The sequence below is a fragment of the Dermochelys coriacea genome, chromosome 3 (assembly GCF_009764565.3).
Source record: "Dermochelys coriacea isolate rDerCor1 chromosome 3, rDerCor1.pri.v4, whole genome shotgun sequence".
Classification (NCBI taxonomy): Eukaryota; Metazoa; Chordata; order Testudines; family Dermochelyidae; genus Dermochelys; species Dermochelys coriacea.
Genome location: NC_050070.1, coordinates 135,819,434 through 135,839,259, shown reverse-complemented (window position 1 = coordinate 135,839,259; position 19,826 = coordinate 135,819,434). Strand labels below are relative to the sequence as shown.

At 41.1% G+C, this 19,826-nt stretch overlaps 1 protein-coding gene across 4 annotated transcripts in view; it reads left to right on the top strand.

The window, feature by feature from the left end:
* ARID4B (AT-rich interaction domain 4B) overlaps positions 1-19,826 on the top strand; it is a 147,570-nt gene that overhangs the window by 93,095 nt on the left and 34,649 nt on the right. For all 4 annotated transcript variants that reach the window (XM_038397655.1, XM_038397653.2, XM_043511397.1 and 1 more), the window contains exons 13-16: positions 1,138-1,232; positions 2,341-2,438; positions 6,456-6,723; positions 8,198-8,370. In XM_038397655.1, the coding sequence (XP_038253583.1) occupies positions 1,138-1,232; positions 2,341-2,438; positions 6,456-6,723; positions 8,198-8,370 (634 nt within the window). The remainder of the gene's footprint in view (positions 1-1,137; positions 1,233-2,340; positions 2,439-6,455; positions 6,724-8,197; positions 8,371-19,826) is intronic.

The window sequence follows — 19,826 nt, the reverse complement described above, 5'->3', positions numbered from 1 at the left end:
ATAGTTTCTCTCTTAATTGTGTGTTAAGACTTGTGTTCAGAGGCCTCTGTTTCACCTACACACACACACACACACACGAATTGTGATATTTTTAGTGGATTGAGATAAAAGTGAGCTTTTAAATAAAGCTGTATAGTTTCATTATGATATTTATTATCTTATTATTAAGGGCATATCAAATTCTCGGCCATGAAAAACGCTTCACGGACTGTTAAATCTGGTCCTCCCTCTGAAATCTGGTCTTTAGTGTGCTTTTACCCTATACTATACAGATTTCACAGGGGGAGACCAGTGTTTCTCAAATTGGGGGTCCTGCCCCAAAAGGGAGTTTCATGGGGGGGGTCACAAGGTTATTTTAGGGGGGTTACGGTGTAGCCCCCCTTAATTCTGTGCTGACTTCAGAGTTGGGCGGCCAAAGAGCAGTGGCTGCAGGCCGGGAGCCCAGCTCTGAAGGCAGAGCCACCACCAGCAGCAGCGCAGAAGTAAGGATGGCATGGTATGGTATTGCCACTCTTACTTTTGCACTGCTGCTTTCAAAGCTGGGCAGCCGGACAGTGGTGGCTGCTGACTGAGAGCCCAGCTCTGACGGCAGCAGCGCAAAAGTAAAAGTGGCAATACCATACCATGCCATCCTTACTTCTGCACTGCTGCTCGTGGCGGCTCTGTCCTCAGAGCTGGACTCCCGCCTGCAGCTGTCGCTCTCCAGCTGCCCACCGCTGGAGGCAGAGCCACTGTCAGCAGCAGCGCAGAAGTAAGGGTAGCAGTACTGCAACTCCCCCCCCCCACAATAACCTTGCAACCCCCCACAACTCCTTTTTGGGTCAGGACCCCTACAATTACAACACCATGAAATTTCAGATGTAAATAGCAGAAATCATGAAATTTGTGATTTTTAAAATCCTATCACCATGAAATTGACCAAAATGGGCCATGAATTTGGTAGGGCCATACTTATTGTATAAATAGAAAAATAAATAAAGACTGTACTATGGACATGATATGGTCAGAGTCAAAGAGCTTGCAGTAATATATTTAGTAATGTGAAATAATATAGGTATAAATTTCTGGTCTTGTGCTCAGTAAAAAGACACACTTCAAAATATTTTAATAATAATTTTAATAATTTTAATTCCACAGGGACTCCTATTAATAAACGACCTGTACTTGGATACAGAAATTTGAATCTCTTTAAATTATTCAGACTTGTACACAAGCTTGGAGGATTTGATAATGTAAGTATTAAAGTTAAGATGGAAAGTATTTCAGACACATAAAGTTTGAGGAAAAAATATGATAGATTAGATTTAAGTCATAGTAAATAAGACTCCTATACAAAAACTCTAGGTGAACAGTAAATCCTACAACATAATACACCCAGCAGCATTATTAAAAAAACAAACATTCAAACAGATTATGTAATCTAATTTCTTTGTGATACATGCAGTAGATCTAATTATTGCTGTATAATAATGTAGTCAGTCAGAATACTTCCTTTTTCTCTGAGGATTCAGTGAATACCTATCTGAGAGAGCCTTTGTTTTAGACACTGAGCAAATAGTAGACTTCTAAATCACTGCACAAAACCTCAAATGCAAACAATCTGAGTTAAGGGTTCTATGGCATCCTTAACTCCTCCTCATTGTGGATCATATATAGAAGACTGTGCTACCTGGAATTAGCTGAACTGATCTTGAAGCAGCAATTAGATCACTTACTTGGAATTCCTGGGGAAGTAGGCACTATTCCTACTTTTGACATCTTCCTATAAAATTAACTTACGAATTGGTCATATATATTTATGCAGTAAAATGCAGTGTCATCTTCTGATGCTAAGAAAGGGTCACATACTTAGAGAACAAGATGTGTTACAGTGCCTTTTGAGGACTGTTGGAACTAAGCATACTAAACAGGTTACAAAACTTGAGCATATTAAGAGTGTAAAAGGCAGTGGAAGAGCTGATAGAGGCAGTTTCTGGGGAACCTGGGTATTGTACCATTCAGGACTTTAAAAATTGCCATAAACAGTTTGAACTGCCTTCTTTATTTTAAACTAAAACTCTGGATTTGGTAAATAAGGTTACTATCAAAGTAAGTTTTTGTTATAACCCACTTGGCTGACTCCTGCAGTTTAAGACTGTGGCTTTTACTGAAATACAAAATGATAATAATTCTGTGCAGCAGAACAGTGATTTTTTTTGTTGACTAGATTCTTTTGTGGATCTTAAGACTTTTTTAAAAATTGTTAGCATTCATCTATTGTTGCAAAGATAATAGACTTAAATCAGTCTTGTGTTTTGTACTAGATTAATGTGCACATTTGTATTTTGCTGTGTGTAACAGATTGAAAGTGGAGCAGTGTGGAAGCAGGTGTATCAGGATCTTGGAATACCTGTGTTGAACTCAGCTGCAGGATATAATGTTAAATGTGCTTACAAAAAGTAAGTGATACAGCACATGTAAAACAGATGAAATATGAATGGTGATACCATTGTGGGGTGTTTATGTATAGATTCCAGTGAAAACACCTCTTTTATGAAAAATAGTTTCTGTAAATTGCGTATTATTAATTATTTTTGAATTTTAAGACTCAGAAATATAGGACTGGCAAGGACCTTGATAGGACATCTAGTCCAATCCCCTGCACGGAGTCGGGACTATGGCCTTGTCTACACTACGAAGTTATGCACTTTTAATTAAAACCACTGTTGCATGTCCACACTAGCTCCTTGTGTTGGCAGAGCGCATCCACGCTAACAGCTCTTGCAGAGAGCAGTGCACTGTGGTAGCTATCCCACTGTGCAACTGGCTGTAGGGTACTTTGGGAAGGGTTTGCAATGCCTCATGGGGCAGATACAGTGTCACAGGCTGAAGGTTTCTCTATCCCATCATTCCAGGGGCTTCCTACTAGTTTGCCAGTTGCTTTTCAGCTGAAGTTTGGGGTGGGAAGGAGGGAGAGGAGAGTGGTGTGTCTGGGGTTGGGGAGACAGCAGGCTAACCGACCTATCCTGAGGCAGAGGGAGGGGGACACCCCCACCAAGTCAGCCCCTGGCTCTGCTCGGCTCAGCAGTCTCTCCCGAAGCAGCCCACTCTGCCTGCCTACCTATGGTTCTGTGATTCCCTCCAAGTTCTCCCACAGCCTCCTCAGCTGCTGGGAGCAGCATCCTGAGAAGCTCTGTGAGTTCTCTGTGCTGAGGAATGTCAAAGCAGCACGGTAGTCCTGCTCCCAACTCCCCGCAATAGCAGTCTGCCAGTGGCTGTATTCCTAGTGCAGGGCAGAACAGGAGCATTCCATGTTAATGGTTAGTTCCCAATCCCAGAGCAGAGCAGCAGGCTCAGCTGTCAGATACTTCCTGGAGCTTTGAAAGGGGAGGGGTGTATGCCTGCAGGGTAGCAGAGATTAAAACAGTGAACAGAGCCGTCACAGTAGACATTGTGGGATACTGTTGGAAGCCAGTTATGTCAACAAAACAAACAGCAGTATCTACACTGATGCTTAGTCATTTTAACTTCACCGCAAAAAGTTGAGGTGGTTTTATTTTGTCAGCAAAATAGCAGAGTTTTACAAAAGGCAGATTTTGATGACAAAACTTCGTAGTGTAGACAACGCCTAAGTTGTTGTTTACCTCATGCTACACTTAGGATTGTATCTCTTCTGTTATGTATGTTCTTCTTCTCTGTTGTGTCAAACATAAGCTACTTGTCTTTACTTTCAGGGTCCTTCACGACATCTCCGCACCTTATCTGTCATTTCTGATTTAGCATCAAATGGTCAACTCTTAACCTCTTATTGACCCATGATATCAGCCTCCTTTACCCACTTGTGAAATTTTTCAAACTAGAACCTTTGTGCATTCTCCCATTCTGCCTCTCACACTTGAGAGAAGATTCCTGTAAACATCTGCAAAACTAATTCACTATTCTTCTCCCCTTAAAATTCTCCTCTGCCATTAAGCCTATGAAAAACTTGACAATAGCTGGGCCACTGGCGTTCTGAGACTGCTTCTTACCACGCTGACCAATCTGTCTCACAATTTCCTTGTACTCCCTCTTTGGTCTATTTGTATCCATCTGGTGTCTCTTGTTTTATACTTAGATTGTAAGCTCTTTGGGACTGGGACTGTCTTTTTGTTCTCTTTGTACAGTACTTAGCACAATGGAGTCCTGGTCCAGGACTTAGGCTCCTAGGCACTATAATAATACAAATAATAAAAAATAATAGATATAAAAACTTCTCCAGTGCCAGAGGAACTTAAATCTGTGGGTTTTGGATGGGGGTTAGTTTGCCACAATATCTTAAAATATGTATATATTTTGATGCATTTTTGCTCTTTTTTTAAAAAAGTACAGTAAAAGCTTTGTTATTCGACATGTTGGGGGAATGGGGGGTGTTGGTTAGTCAAAAATTCCAGTTAACTAAGCATTATACTTACCAATGGAGGGAGGGAGTTTGGTTGTGGGAGGGGGTTCAGGGCTGGGGGTTGGGTTATGGGGGGGAGTGCAGGCTCTGGGAGGGAGTTTGGGTGCAAGAGGGGGCTCGGAGCAGGGAGTTGGGGGTTTCTGGGTGCAGGATCTGGGCGTCGCTCACCTTGGGTGGCTCCCTGCAAGTGGCAACATGTCTCTGCTGCTCCTAGTCGGAGGCGTGGCTAGACGGCTCTGCGCACTGCCTGTGCCCGCAGGCACCGACTCCGCAGCTCCCATTGGATCTCCCCCGCAGGGCGGGGACAGGGCTCGGAGCCCACTGGCTGTTCCTCTGCCTAGGCAGCAGGGACATGTCGCCACTTTTGGTGAGCGCCGCCCAGATCTGGCACCCTGAAATGCCAGTTTCTAGAGCTTTCTGGTTGGCAAAGTTCTGGATAACACAACTTTTACTGTATTGGGGAAAAAAACAAAACAAAAACAAAACAGAAGTGTAAAACATATAGGAAGGTAAATCAGAGGAGTGGAAAACCTTGCACTATTATACATTCTATACTGCTGTTGTCAAATGTTGGTCCACAAAGCCTTTGATGATGTCCACAGAATGAAGTAATTGGGAATCAGTAGTAGGGGATTGGGATGGTAGGAGCATGGGAGGTGATTTGTGAAATGATCTCTTGCTCTGTTTTGAAGTGGTCAGTAGAATTGAAGTGTTTGGGGATAGCTATTTGGTATCATGAGAGAACCTATCATTAACTTCTATGGTCAGGTGGCTTTCACATATGTATCTTTTTGATATTGATGTTCCTAGATAAATGAATAAAAGGTAAAAGATGGTGGCTTTAACAAGTTTTGATTTATTTTTAATATTTATTGTAATGTCAAGACATTACTTTTGGTAGGTATTAGCCTTATGTTAGTCCAGTGCTTGAAATATTGTGGATTTTCTTTAGCTGTTCTGGAGGAGCTCTGTAGTGTAAAGATAAAGATATAGAATAAAATGGTAAAAAGGTACAAGAATAAGAGGATAAAGGAGGATAAGTACAACATACAAATAAATGTATAAAAGAAAAAGCCAAGCATTTGTTTGTAATGATATTTATACATTACTGGGGTAAGGTTTCTGGAACAAGGAATCTTAGCACAGTGAAATAATCTTTGGTAAATATTTAAGTATGGTGTTACCATTAGTATTCTCCAAGAGCTTTAAGAAGTCAGTTCAAATTCCATAGTATTAAGCTAGTCATTGCTAATGATATGATTTGTTTGAATGATCTTCTTTCTGATGCAGCTATAATAGCATTTGAGAAAGGAAGATAGAGGGATATGTCAGCAGCAAAATAATAAATGCTTAATGCAGTATTGCAGTAAAAAGTCATTTTGTGTTACAGGGTGACATACCCCAAATTCACTGAAACCAGGGAGTATTATCAGTTTTGAAGTTTGGAGTGTATTTGTTTCAAGGCAAACCACTATCACTTGTACTGCTTGTTTCTGTCAGTTTTTATAACGTGCTATCACATGTGACCTATGTCAACTAATAATCAGAATCAAGTAGGCTTCTTTCTAGGAGGCTCAGAAAATGCCAATTGTAATTATAAGCTTAATTTTCAAATTGGTTTGATAATTCCTTCAAGCTGAGAAACACTTACTGAGTTTCCATATTGCTGGGCTGAGCAAACTGGACACTGCTTTCCTTTGATTTTTCCTTTCCTGAATTGGTAGAATATTTTTATTCCCGTTTGTGTTCTTAAATGTTTTCTGGATTTTTGGTATTTCTGTAATACTGGTTGATTAAGAGGTATCATTTGCATGTGTTTAAGTACTGTAAGAAGTAGAAACAAAAAAAAGAAAAATGGTCAAACTGATACCAGATTTTCACAAACAAATTTTATTAGTCAGTTTTAATATAACCTATTTATTGTATCCTATGAAATACATGTATTTGTTTTATCAAAGGTATAAAGATCTCACTAAGTTAATATATATGTAAATTAATGTTAGCATGATGTCATGGAATATAATTTTTCTTCCTTCAGATATCTTTATGGTTTTGAAGAGTACTGCACATCGGCTAATATCGAATTTCAAATGGCATTGCCAGAGAAAATGACAAATAAGCCCTGCAAAGAGTGTGAAAAAGAAAAAGAATTGAAAATGCTCGAAGAACCTGACCAGGATGTAAAAGAAATAAAAGTTGTTAAAGAAGAGCATAAGGAGGAGGAAGACGTGATCATACAACAGGAAGAAACAAAACCAGCTGAGAATGATAATGAATGTAAAGAAAATGATAAACCCACCTTTCTGGTAAAATACTTTATGTTTATGTTAAGACCAGTTGCTAAATTGAGGTAGTGTTTGTGGGGGGAGTAGGAGGTAGTATATTAAGTAGGGCTGAAATCACCTTGGTTGAGTTAAAAAAGCAAACAAAAAACAAATACCTAAACAGTTTAGCATGTTGTCTTGATAATGCATAGTTCTTTCCTTATTATTAATACTGATCGTATCACAGCTTGAAAATAGGGTTTGGTGGCTGACAGCAGCTGCATAGCTAAAGGAGGATAAGTACAACATACTGTGGGCCAGATCCATCTCTGAATGTTTGCTGGCTGCTGCAGAGGGTCTTGGAGGCAAAACGTCCATGACTTCCTACAGAACAGCTGCAACCTCACAGCTGTTGGGGAACCTTACAGTCAAATTAATACGAAAATGTGTGACCTACTTTGGCCTGAAAGGGGCTATATCCTCTTAGCAGCTGTAATAGTAGGGTTTCTGTTTTGAACCTGGCTTTAGATTTAGGTCTCAATCCTACAATGCATTGCGTCTGCATGGACACCTTCTATTCCCATCCCCAACCCAAAATCAGTAAAGTTCCACAAGAGTTCAGGGATCTGCCCCAGGGCAATGCATTGCAGGACTAGGACCTATGCACTTCAGAGGGATCTTCAGGCACACGTTTAAGCCTTTAGAAAGTACCATTGAGGTTATTGGGATACTATGTAGACATAAAGATTTGTCTGAGTGAAGTCATTTGTAAGTCAGGGCCTTAAGCTACTTCCACACCACCCCCACAAAGACACCTGAAAAGGCTGGCAGGAGCACTACTTGATATCTGTTTTTAAGACCCACTGCATTTAGTGTGAAATCTTTAAAAGGAAACCATCAAAGAGATGCTGTCAGTTTAAAAATTGCATTTCATAAAAACACTAGGACCTAAGATTATTAAAGATGACTACATGTAAAATATTTTTATTTTTCATTTGAATGCTGTTAATTTATTTTCGTGCTGTTCAGCTTGGAGAATGAAAATTGACTAGTCAGTTTTACTTTAGTTTCTAGTCAGCTTCGCTTTTGGATTCTCATTAATTTGGCACAATCAAACAATTTTGAGTCGCATAGAAAAAAAAATGTTTGTTTTTTGTTCAGAAATTGTTTCCATTGGAATTGAAAGAAATATAATTGAAACTAGAATTTCTTAAGTGTTTTTAAAGCTTGTTTTTTTTTTTTAAAGAAATTTGGGTGCAGAGTTGTTCTGGCAGCTTCACTTTAAATGTTTCTTCTATTTAAAACATTAATGGTAGATTCTGTGGCTCTGACTCAAGCAATCCTTCTGCAAAAGTTAAATCTCATTTAATAACAAAGTATATACTGGGAATGGTTACAATCCTAAATTATTTGAATTATTTCTGCCAGTTGATTAAGTGTGTTTTGTCTGCCTTTTTTCAAATGCTTGTCATGTTGATTTCTATTGTAGGTTAACTGCATTTTTATATTTTCTTAGGAAAACAAAAAAAACTTGCAAGAATCTATATATACTCAGTCTGACCAGGAAAAGGAATTCAGTTCAACCAAAACAGAAGATGAAGCCAATCTGGAAGATAAAGAGGAAGAGAATATTAAAGAAATGGAAATTCTTAACACAAACATGGAGGCTGAAGAAAAAGAAAAATCAGGGTAAGAGGTTTTGGGTTTTTTTTTAAGTTAAGGAACCTGATGTCACTGATGTTTTAATTAAAAGTATGTTTGAACTTCAACATCAAACCGTATTGTGAGACCCTGATCCTGCAAAGACATAAGCATGTGCTTAACTTCATGCATCATGAATAATCCTATTGAAGTTAGTGGGGCTACTCACATTGCTAAAGCGAAACATTTGTATGAGTCTTTCCAGGTTCAGAGCCTAAATATTTAAAACCCAATGAGCAAGGGGAAACATACAAAGTGTAAGTAACTTAAGTCTATTTGATCAAAAAAATAAGGGGGCCATCCTAGTGGCGTAGTGTTTGTTCAGCTCTGCTACCTGATGGATTTCTGGTTCCCACCTCTTGCTCTTGGGAGTGTTTTGGAGATAGTGCTATGGGAAGGGAGTATCTTGCATCTCTCAATAGCAGTCTTTGGTTGAGTAAGGGATGATTTTGACAGGATCAGATCCAGTTCTCCTCAAGAGAAGGTGATTGCAAGTGAATTAAAATGAAGTAATATTGGTGCTGGGGCCCAGCTAGTCAGTGGATGAAACAGGGTAGCAGAACATTCCTCCCTGCATGCATGTGTGTATGTATTCTCCATAAAACAATGGATAGAAAGGTTTTCATATTTAAACGCAAAAAGATTTGTTCCATGTATTACCTTTGTATGTCTGCCCTGAGGTCAAAATGGAATGGACAGTTCTTAATTAGACTTAGCATAGCTAACAACTTACATCCTTGACAAGAAATGCATATACATTGTCGTGTGTCTGAGCGCTATTCAAAAGTTGAAAAATCCTAAAACCATTGTGTTTTGAACACACGTCCTGCCCCTTTCTCATCTGAGGGTGAGAAGAGCCCAAAAGATGATAAAACTTGTGTGGTTGTGTTACAGGTGGGAACAAGGTGTGCAGAAATGCTCTAGAACTGTGTTTTATGGAGATTCCATTCACTATACAGTCTGGAATATAGATGTGGCCACTGCACTGGATTTGGCCCATAGGAAATTGGTGAAACCATTGTGTAAATATTGCATCATTGACACATTTCACCATGTAGAAAGGAGATAGTAAATAATAATGATTATACAAAAAATATATTATGTAGAGTAAAATAATTTGCATAGTTAAAATATAAGATGATATGTTTTTAATTGGAAATCTACCCAGACAATAAGAAAAGTGCGATGAAGAGAATTATGCCACTTACTTCAGAACTGAATTTAGCTCAGTGTTTTTAAAATGTCACCTGGCAAAGTCTTTTAAAAGTGTGGGACATCTTTCTAATACCGTGTTAACCAAATAACAATGTAAATGAAATAATGAAATTATAAAACTATTCTCAAATAATCATTTGTATCTGTTTAACTTGGGACCAGATTAGTTCCTCTACATGAGGAGAAGGCTTGCCTAAAGGATAAGAAGCTCCATGAGTTTCTCCTTGCACAGTTTCCACCAGACTGCTCCATTGTGGGGAAGGCAGGATTTCAGTCCCAGCTTCCAAATTTTAGGATATCTCCTGGAGGCCAGGTGTGTCTTTCTAGAGGTCCTAAACTCCACCTCCCAGTGTCTCATCACTCAATCCTTTTGAAACAGGGTTTCCCTGCTGAACTCCCTCCTGTAATCCCTTCTAAACTGGGTTCAGCAACACAATGGGGTTTTGTGCAAAAGTTAATACAGAATCAGGTGATATTAACTTTTGAGCTTTTCACTTCCATTTTATGTTGTGTAGAGGGGAAGCTAAATGTGATATCTGCAGCATACTAATTCCTCTCCAGTGCTATTCCCTGGCTACTCTTGTATCCCGACCATGTTAAGTAGTCTACACAGATCTGAAGACAGGGAGACAAAGCAGCCGAGGCAGCTGACATCTCCCCACCCCTTCTCTATGGGCAAGGATTGATGTATGTGTAGGGTCCTTTGTGTGCTGACTCAGAGGTGGACAATCTCTGGGCCAAAGAAGATAATGAAAAATTGGTGTCTTAGTGTTCTTATTGAGTATGTGGAGCATCACTCTTATGTTGTCTGCTTCAAAGAGAACTTTCCAGGGCTTTGGAAACTCATCCTTCTGCATAAATTAGAATTCCCTCATAGTTAATGTGTCCAAGAATAAAATGGCGAAAGGCTATCAGTCTGGCAACTTCAGGACATAAGTTTAACACCACTAGTGGCAGGAAGAAATGTCTCCCAGCTACCTCAATGTAGTATTGCATGATTAGGTACATTCCTCTGTTGTGTCTATTGAATTATTCATTTTGTAATTATTGAAGGCCAAATGGACTATTTTTCTTCAATATGGCATTTCTTATCTTCCTAGAAATTGAATCATTGACAGAAAAAAATCCTTTAAGGATACCTTATTTGTAGACATGCCACATATATAAAGTACAATTGAAACAATCTGACCCAACATCCTTTTTTGTGAGGGGATTTCTCATGGATAGTCAATTAAACTGAAAGGCAACAAGGTACTGAAAGGTGCTTTTCCACACACAGAACAATTAGCCCATGGAACTTACCCCCTCAAGATTGAGGCCAAGAGCTTAGCAGGATTTTTTTTAAAAATTGAACGTGTATATGGATAACAAGAATATTGACTTTTTATCATAAGGATTAAAAAAGCCAAAGAAGATTTTTGAAACAGATATAAGACCTCATGCTTTAGGGCATATAAGCCAAGCTCTAACTAATCAGAATTGGGAAGAAACTTTCTTTGTGGATAGTTTATTTCATAACTGCTCTCTGGAGGGGTTTCTTGCACCTTCCTCTGAAGTATCTGGTACTTGCTGCTATTTTAGGGCTAGTCTACACTACCGCCCTACATTGGCACAGCTGCACCGATGCAGCTGCGCTGTTGTAGTGCATCTGGTGAAGATGGGCTATGCCAACAAGAGAGCATCTCCCCCTGACATAGTACAGTGTGGACATTGCTTTAAGTCGATGTAACTTATGTCGCTCAGTGGGGTGGTTTTTTCACACCCCTGAGCGACATAACGTACATCAACTTAAGTGGTAGCATAGTCAAGCACAGAGACACGACAAGAATATGTAAGAAAGTAAGTCAGCAGCTGTGTTTCACATACAGGAGGTAACAGGTTAACAGATGTAGTGTTTTTCTTCTGCCCTTTGCAGTTTATTCTGTGGGTATTTTGAAAAGTAGCATAGTTTTTTATTTAGTGTTGTTGTAGCCTTGTTGGTCCCAGGATATTAGAGAGACAGAGTGGGTGAAGGACCTGAAGAAGAGCTCTGTGTAAGCTCCAGAACTTGTCTCTCTCACCAACAGTAGTTGGTCCAGTAAAAGATATGACCTCACCCACCTTGTCTCTAGTTTTTTATTTGTCAGAAGAGGTATATTTTGCAGGCTTTGTGATGAATGAATGTAAAATTGTAGGAGAGGGATTTAAAATATCACAGGAAAGTGTGGATTAGTGTGGTTGGCTGACAGTCATATGGATTGGCTTTGGGCCAAATAAAGCACTATACATTAAAGGTAACTCATACAGTCAAATTTAATTTTGTGTAAAGTAAATTATTTGAGGGGGGGAATGCGTCGTCTTCCTTGCACAGTTGGTGTGAACACCGGTTTAACTTTTGCACTGTTAGTGTAAGCACAAAAAGATCAATTTATACCAAGTACATTTGTATAGCATCATATATAGGGATTCACCCATTTGGTCTATGCATTGTATTTTTGTGTGCATGTGTCATGGGGGCATGCCTCTCTAGCATATTCTCTTTTGTCTGTTGTGGCCCTGCAGGTACATTGCACTCAGCACCTCTTGGGTCTTTTTCAACAATTACCCAGAGCAGGTTAGTTCAAACTGTTCGCAGAATCTGATTTATTCACAGTTCCAACATAGATACCCCTTCACATGGTTCGATCTATTAACTTGTTCTACAGACAGAACTCACTTGTTTAGCTTCTCAAGTTCACGCCCTCTCTGGCTCCATGTAAAAGTCAGTTTCTCCTCCTGTTCTGGAGGCCGTAGCCTTCCTCCCAGAGCTGGGTTGTACTTCAGACAATCCCTCTTGAGCTCTCCTTACTACAGGAGTCTCCTAGCTCTCCTCCTTGACATTGGAAGTAGATTTTAGGTCAGCTGTAGAGCTCAGGCAGTTTCTCCCCAAGCTGGCCCTTTTCCCAATTTAAAAGTGCTGAAGGATACAATTTTAGGCTGATACTTTAAAACCCCACTAATTTTAATAACGGATCTTGTGAGATTATAGCCCAGTACTTCATGTTGAACAGGCTATTCCAACTTCCTGATGTGTAAGTGTGCAAAAGTATTTTTGTTTTCTTTTGAATGACCTGTCCAAAAATTTCTGAAAAAACAATCTCACAGCAGTTCTTCTTCGAGTGATGGGTTCCTAGGTGTATTCCAAACATGGGGGTGAGCATGTATGACATGGCTCTGGAGCCGGAAGGTTTTCGTAGCAATGTCTGTTGACGTGTCATGCGGCGGCTCATGTTCACAGCTGAGGGTATGATAGGCTGTGCCAGTCAATGCCTTTCCAGTTGCCTCATACTGCCACATACCCAGAGTTGGAATCACAGGCATTGTGGCATACCCTGCCTCATATGCCCCCACACCAGAACAGACAGAGTGGAGGTATTGTATCCCAGCTAAGGGGGGTGGACTTCCTCTTTTGTCACCTACCTCTCTTGTTGTACATGCAGCAGAGGAATGGGTGCCCCAGCACACACAAGAGTTGACTGCCTCCAGACCAGCCGGCTAAGCGATTTGACCTATTGAGAGAAAGGTTTATTCCTCAGCAGCACTGTAATTTAGGATTGCAAACTATCAGTCTCTGCTAGCCAGGTACGATTTTAATAACTGTGTGTGGCTAGCGGAGTTCCAGGATGAACTGCCACCAGACTGCAACAGCAGTTTCAGGTGCTGGTGGATGCAGAGTTCCTGGCCGCCAAGGTGGGCCTCCAGGTGGTGGTTGATGCAGCCAACATGTCCTCTTGCTCCCTTGCAACTGCAGTCATCATGCACTGGGACTCATGGCTCCAGTCATCTGGCTTTCCTCAGGAGGTCCAAACTATTATCAAGGACCTTCCCTTTGACAAAGACAATTTGTTTTATGTGAAGACGGACAAGTCCCTTCGCTCTTTGAAGGACTCCAGCGCCACTTTACAGTCCCTGGTGATCTACACGCCAGCTCCACAATGCAGGCACCAGCAACAGCAATTCCTTCCCCACCAGTATACACGCTACCTGGCCTACTACGAGGGGCAACAGAAAGCCCCGTGCAAGCAACACCAGTCCCAGCAACAGAGACCCACGGCCTTTGCCATGGCCACCTCCTCGACCCACCTGAAATCAAAGTCCCAGTTTTGATGGTTTGACGTGAACTGCGAATGTTGCAAGGGGGGTCAACCATCATGGCCGACAGTTCACTGACTCATCTAGATGAGGTAATGGCGACTAGGAATATTACTTTAATGGAGAGATGGGACAGGGATCATGTTGCCATTGGCTTGAAGGGTGGCTTTGTGAAGGCAGACAGAATGAGATTAAAGTCCCACCGGGGTGTGAGCCGGAGTATTGGTGGGAGTATGATTCCATTTGAGTCCCACATAAAGAACGCTATATTAATGTGTAGTAATCCATGTATTGAGGAAACCTTTCCTGAAATGGTGGTGGGGTGCATAAACACAGAGGTACCAGGCTGTGAAGTGAAGAGGACCCAGATTGGGATGCCATACTTGGCTCTGATATTGTTTGAGGAGATCGAAGGTGGAGTTGTGTACGGGTGGAGAGACTGAGGAGGTCCATGAACCAAAATTGACGGGGCCAGAACAGGACTATAAGTATTACGGTAGCTCAGTCCCGGCAAAACTTGCAAAGCACTTGTGGTAGGGGAATGGGGAGAAAAGTATAGTGGAGGACGCCCGTCCAGGGGAAAAGAGCTTTGTCCTGCAAGTCCTCCCATATGGTTCCCCTGGAACAATAAAGAGGCAACTTGCAGTTCTCACGAGTGATGAAGAGATCCCAGAAGGGGGTGACCCATTTGTGAAAGAGGTATTGGAATATGGCACTGTGCAATTCCCACTCATGGTTGAGGAAGAGTATTCTGCTGAGGGCGTCAGTTAGGGAATTTTGGGTGCCCAGGTAGAACGTGGCTTGTAGTGTCATGTGGTTAGGGCCCTACCAAATTCATGGTCCAATTTGGTCAATTTCACAGGCTTAGGAATCTAAAAATTGTAAATGTAATGATTTCAGATATTTAAATCTGTATTTATATTATATATAATTATATTATATTATATATAATATTTACAATCTGTTGTAATTGTAGGGGTCCTGACCCAAAAGGGAGTTGTACGGGGGGAAGGAGGTGGGTCACAAAGTTATTGTAAGGGGATTTGCATACTGCAGCCCTTCTGTGCTGCTGCTGGTGGCGGCGCTGCCGTCAGAGCTGTCAGAGAGCAGCGGTTGCTAGCCAGGATCCTAGCTCTGAAGGCAGAGCCGCTGCCAGCAGCAGTGCAGAAGTAAGGATGGCATGGTATGGGATTGCCACCCTTACTTCTGTGCTGCTGCTGGTGGGATGCTGCCTTCAGAGCTGGGCACCCAGCCAACAGCCACCACTCTCCGGCAACCCAGCTCTGAAGTCAGCGCAGAAGGAAGGGTGGCAATATTGCAACCCCCTAAAATAACTTTGTGACCAACCTGCAACTCCCTTTTGGGTCAGGACCCCCAATTTGAGAAACGCTGGTCTCCTCCATGAAATCTGTATAGTATAGGGTAAAAGCACACAAAAGACCAGATTTCATGGTTCATGACTCATTTTTCATGGCTGTGAATTTGGCAGGGCTCTACACATGGTGTTTGATGCACCATTTCCAAAGGTGGATGGGCTCGGAACAGAGGGAGGGAGAACTGGCACTGCCCTGCTTATTGATGTATACCACCACTAAAACACTGGAGAGTAGTTGAACATGGTGGGACCAAATGAAAGGAAAAAACGCCTGGAATGCAAGATGGACTGCCCTCAGTTCTAGCACATTTATATGCATTCTGGCCTCTTATGGCAGCCAGACACCCTCAGCTGTGTGATGGTGTAGGTGGGCTCTCCTGTTGTGATGGTGGCCTGTGGGTTGGGACGGTGAAGGGGCTAATAACCATGATCTTGGCAGGGTCGATCCATCAGGTCAGGGAGGCAAGAATCATCTGGGGGACAACTCTGGCCTCCAAATGGTCCATATGGGTTCTGAGGATGGAGAGGAGCCACAGTTGGAGGCACCACATGTGTAGACATGCAGCAGGGTCATGGAGGTACAGGCTGCCATATATCCAAGGAGGGAGAGAGCGTGGACCGTGGTACGTGGGTTGTGGCATAGGTCTGCAATTATGGCCATCAGCATTCCAAAGTGATACACTGGAAGGCAGGCCCATGCCACAATGGAGTTGAACAACGCCCCAAAAAGTTAATCATCCGTGTAGGTACGAGCACCAACTTCTCATTGATGCAGGTACCTCTAGAGTTCAGGAGGATGAGGGATGAGAATGGTGGAGATGAGTTCTTGTTGGGATAGCGCAACAAGGAGTCAGTCGTCCAGGTCTGAGTACACCAAGTAGCTGAGGCGGCACATTTGTGCTACCATGACAACGAAGACCTTACTGAAAACCTGCAGAGCCATCACTATGCAGAAAGGGACGACTCAGAATTGGTAGTGGTGGTGTCCCATCCCAATGCAGAGAAACTTCTGGTGGACCAGGTGAATGTCAATATGGAAGTAGGCATCCTTCATGTCGAGAGCCGTGAACCAAACCCCGTAGGGGAAGAATGGGATAATAGACGCCGTAGTCACCATGTGGAATTTGGATTTTCTGATAAAGGTGTTTAATAGCCAAAGGTCAATAATGGGGCAGACCTTCTTTGGGATGAGGAAGTACAGGGAGTAGAAACCTCTCCCCATGCAGGGAGATGCCACATGCTATATGGTGCCCTTTGCAAGAAGAGCATCTGTATTTTGTTGGAGAGTGCATTGATGGGAAGGGTCCCATGGAGATGTCCCAGAAGGAAGGGGTCTGATGTGGAGGAAAGAAAGAAACTCTATGGAGTATTTGAGAAGGATGATCTTCAGTACTCAATGGTTCGTGGTGCTTTTGCCCCAATTTGTGGGGCAAGATAGCCCCCAAAGATGATATAGGACACTGCTTCTTCCTCCCTTGTTTTGATATTTTCATTTTCGTACCTTTTAATCACGTGACAATCTTTCCATATTATTACTCCTGTAATTAAACCTACAAGTAAACATGATTCCATTTGAGTCCCACATAAAGGACGCTATATTAATGTGTAGGTAATCCATGTAGTTTTCCTGGGTCAAACAAAATAAAGGCCCAAAAGCTATATTCCGTAGCAAAGCATTTGTATGAAATTGAGCAAGCTGAGAGACAAAAATTTAAATATTAAGATCTAAAAACAGCAAACTAAAATTATGTGGAGTAGTAATAAGTCGACAGTTCAGCATTTATATTTAGACAGCCTATCTCAAGTATACCTAATATCCAGTCCCCTGATGCGTCATCATATTTATAGAATTACAGTTGGAGACCCCAAAGACCTTTTTCGCAGATGTTTTATTTTTATAGTAACAGCTAGAGGCCTCAACCAAGATTATAAAGAGCCTTTATGGTAGGCACTGTATATAAACCCATAAGAGACAAGTATCGGGGGTAGCCATGTTAGTCTGTATCCACAAAAATAACAAGGAGTCTGGTGGCACCTTAAAGACTAACAGATTTATTTGGGCATAAGCTTTTGTGGGTAAAAAACCACTTCTTCAGATGCGTGGATTGAAAATTACAGTTGCAGGCATTATATAATGACACATGAAGAAAAGGGAGTTACCTCACAAGTGGAGAACCAGTGTTGACAGGGCCAATTCAATCAGGGTGGATGTAGTCCGCTCCCAATAATTGATGAGGAGGTGTCAATTCCAGGAGAGGCAAAGCTGCTTTTGTAATGAGCCAGCCACTCCCAGTTCCTATTCAAGCCCAAATTAATGGTGTTAAATTTGAAAATGAATTTTGAGTTCTGCAGTTTCTCTTTGAAGTCTGTTTCTGAAGTTTTTTTGTTCAAGTATAGCTACTTTTAAATCTGTTACAGACAATCCATGCCTCAAAGAGTTAGTACTCTAAACAGACTTGAGAGATAGGAAGTGTTCTTATCTTCATTTAACTGTAGGAACTAAGGTACAGAAAAGATTAAATGTCTTGCCCAGTGTCACACAGGGAATCTTTTGCAGAGCTGGGAATTGAACCCAGATCTCCTTGAGTCTTAGTTCAGAGTCTTAACTAAAAAGCCAATCCTTTCAAGCCAGATAATTTGTTCAAATAATGAAAATATTTCCCACTTCAGAAGGGCCATTCTGATTTTGACCAAGCAAGGATAAAAAAGTTGAGAGAAGATTCAGCACCCCAGAAATCTACAGATCCCTATATTAACTTAACGCTTAGTTACATTAGTTTTACATTTGTTTATTATTATTATTATTATTTATATATGCTGCCATGTGGTTGGTACTGTACGTATGATGAGGTTTGGTTTAGACCCCATCCTGGGGTTGTGCAACAATTCTAATCAAATGAAGTTTTATTGGCTAAAGATGCTCGGAAGAACTTTTACAATAAGGACTGGTAACAGTCTTCCTGTCAGACACAATGACCCTAAAGATTACAGAGTATAGCACTTTGCTACATAACAGTACATAATACATACTATTTCATGCATTCATATTTATTTGTTAATATACCCGCACAGTGGATATGTTTGTATTTGGCCTATGTGCCTCTGTATTTACTGAGAAATGCTACTCTAGAGTAAATTATGGTACCTATAATTTTAAATAGTTTTCAAATATTTAAAATGTTTTAAGTTCCCTCACTGTATTGTTTGAGTTTTGTGATATTCATGTATGTGTGTGTGTGTGTATTTACACATATTTTAAAATATTTGCTTTATTATTACCAGATATTTTAGAATTATAAATGTTCCCTCCTGCCTTTGATTTTCTGCTTCTAAGCAAGGGCTGAAGCTTCCACTCTGGGGGTTTCTTTAGCTGGTTGCTGTAATGTAAATAAGTGACCTGTTTGCAGACCAGTCCTTCTCACCAGCTCCTTGGTATTGTTTGGATTGTTGGAACACAATTATGGTAATGCTCCATTTATGGTGGTGCTCCATTATCTGCCTTTTCAACATAAATGCATCTCTCCTGCTGTGCAAAGGAGGGGGCTTTCATATTGCTGCAGCTTTGTCATAATTATTGGTTGGTTTGTTTTTGTTTTTATTTTTAAGATTGTGATTGCTGCCAATAGTCTTGTTTGTTTCCATTTTTATTAGAATTTGGATGAACAGCAATGCAAGAAATCTGACATTCACATGCACGCATAGATAGCCAAATGAGATTTCTACAATGCTCACTGGACTACCATGGCCACAGTTTTCTTTAAGAACTTCAGCTTCACAGCATTCAGTTCCTTTCTCTTCATCTTCATGGCTGGGTTTGAGATCTTGAAACAGGAGTTTATGGTCTTCATAAAACAGATTCCACTCTTTCCTTTCAACTTCTGGAACATGCTTTTCCTTTCACAGAGTTCATTCAGGGATATAATCTGGCAGTTCTGTTATTCCCAAAATACAAATATTCTTGGCTTTTGTTTGGTTTTCTAGATTCTCCAACCTGCGATCTAACCAGGCCACTTCTCACTGCACTCTTAACTGCAACCATCTCTGATGATATTTCCTTATGCTTCCTGGCATTTCCCTCTACCTGTTACAGTCCGCTCTCCACCTTACCTACTTGACCATCCAAGTTGCTCAGCTTTACAATGAGGGTTTCAGTATCCCCTCCAGAGAAGTCCTGGTAGACTGTTGTAGAGTCTTTTTTCTCATGAAATCCATTGATGCACCAAGAAAGCCACCATATCTGGTGGGTGATAAGAGGAGACTCCAAACTAGTCCAGGCCTGTGGGTTGCTTCACAGTCGGCTTCACCGTAATTGGACAAACTTTGGAAGAGTCCTTGTTTCTCCTTTTCAGGCATGATTTTCCTCTTTCAGAAATCATTAAGGATTCTGCCATCAGGTTTTGAAAAATTTCTCTCCAATAAGGTTTATTTCATTAAAATTGCCAGAAAATCTCCATGGCACTGAAAACTCTCAGGCATGTCTTGCTTCTGCAGCAGCTTGGCTCCATCCTCAACCCCTGTCTGATACTTTTGTTTCCATAACTTTTTTTTCTTAAGTCCTTAAAATTACTGTAATCATGAGCTGCAGTTTGCTAGGATTTGTAAATTACAGGAGCGCTGGAGCACTTTGAGAGCACTTTATTGAAAGCTAAATACCAGACAGGTCTAGGTCATGATTGTCAAGGAATTCTCCAGCCTATGGGCCAAATCCTGGTCTCAGTGAATTTAGTAGGAGTTTTCCTGTTAA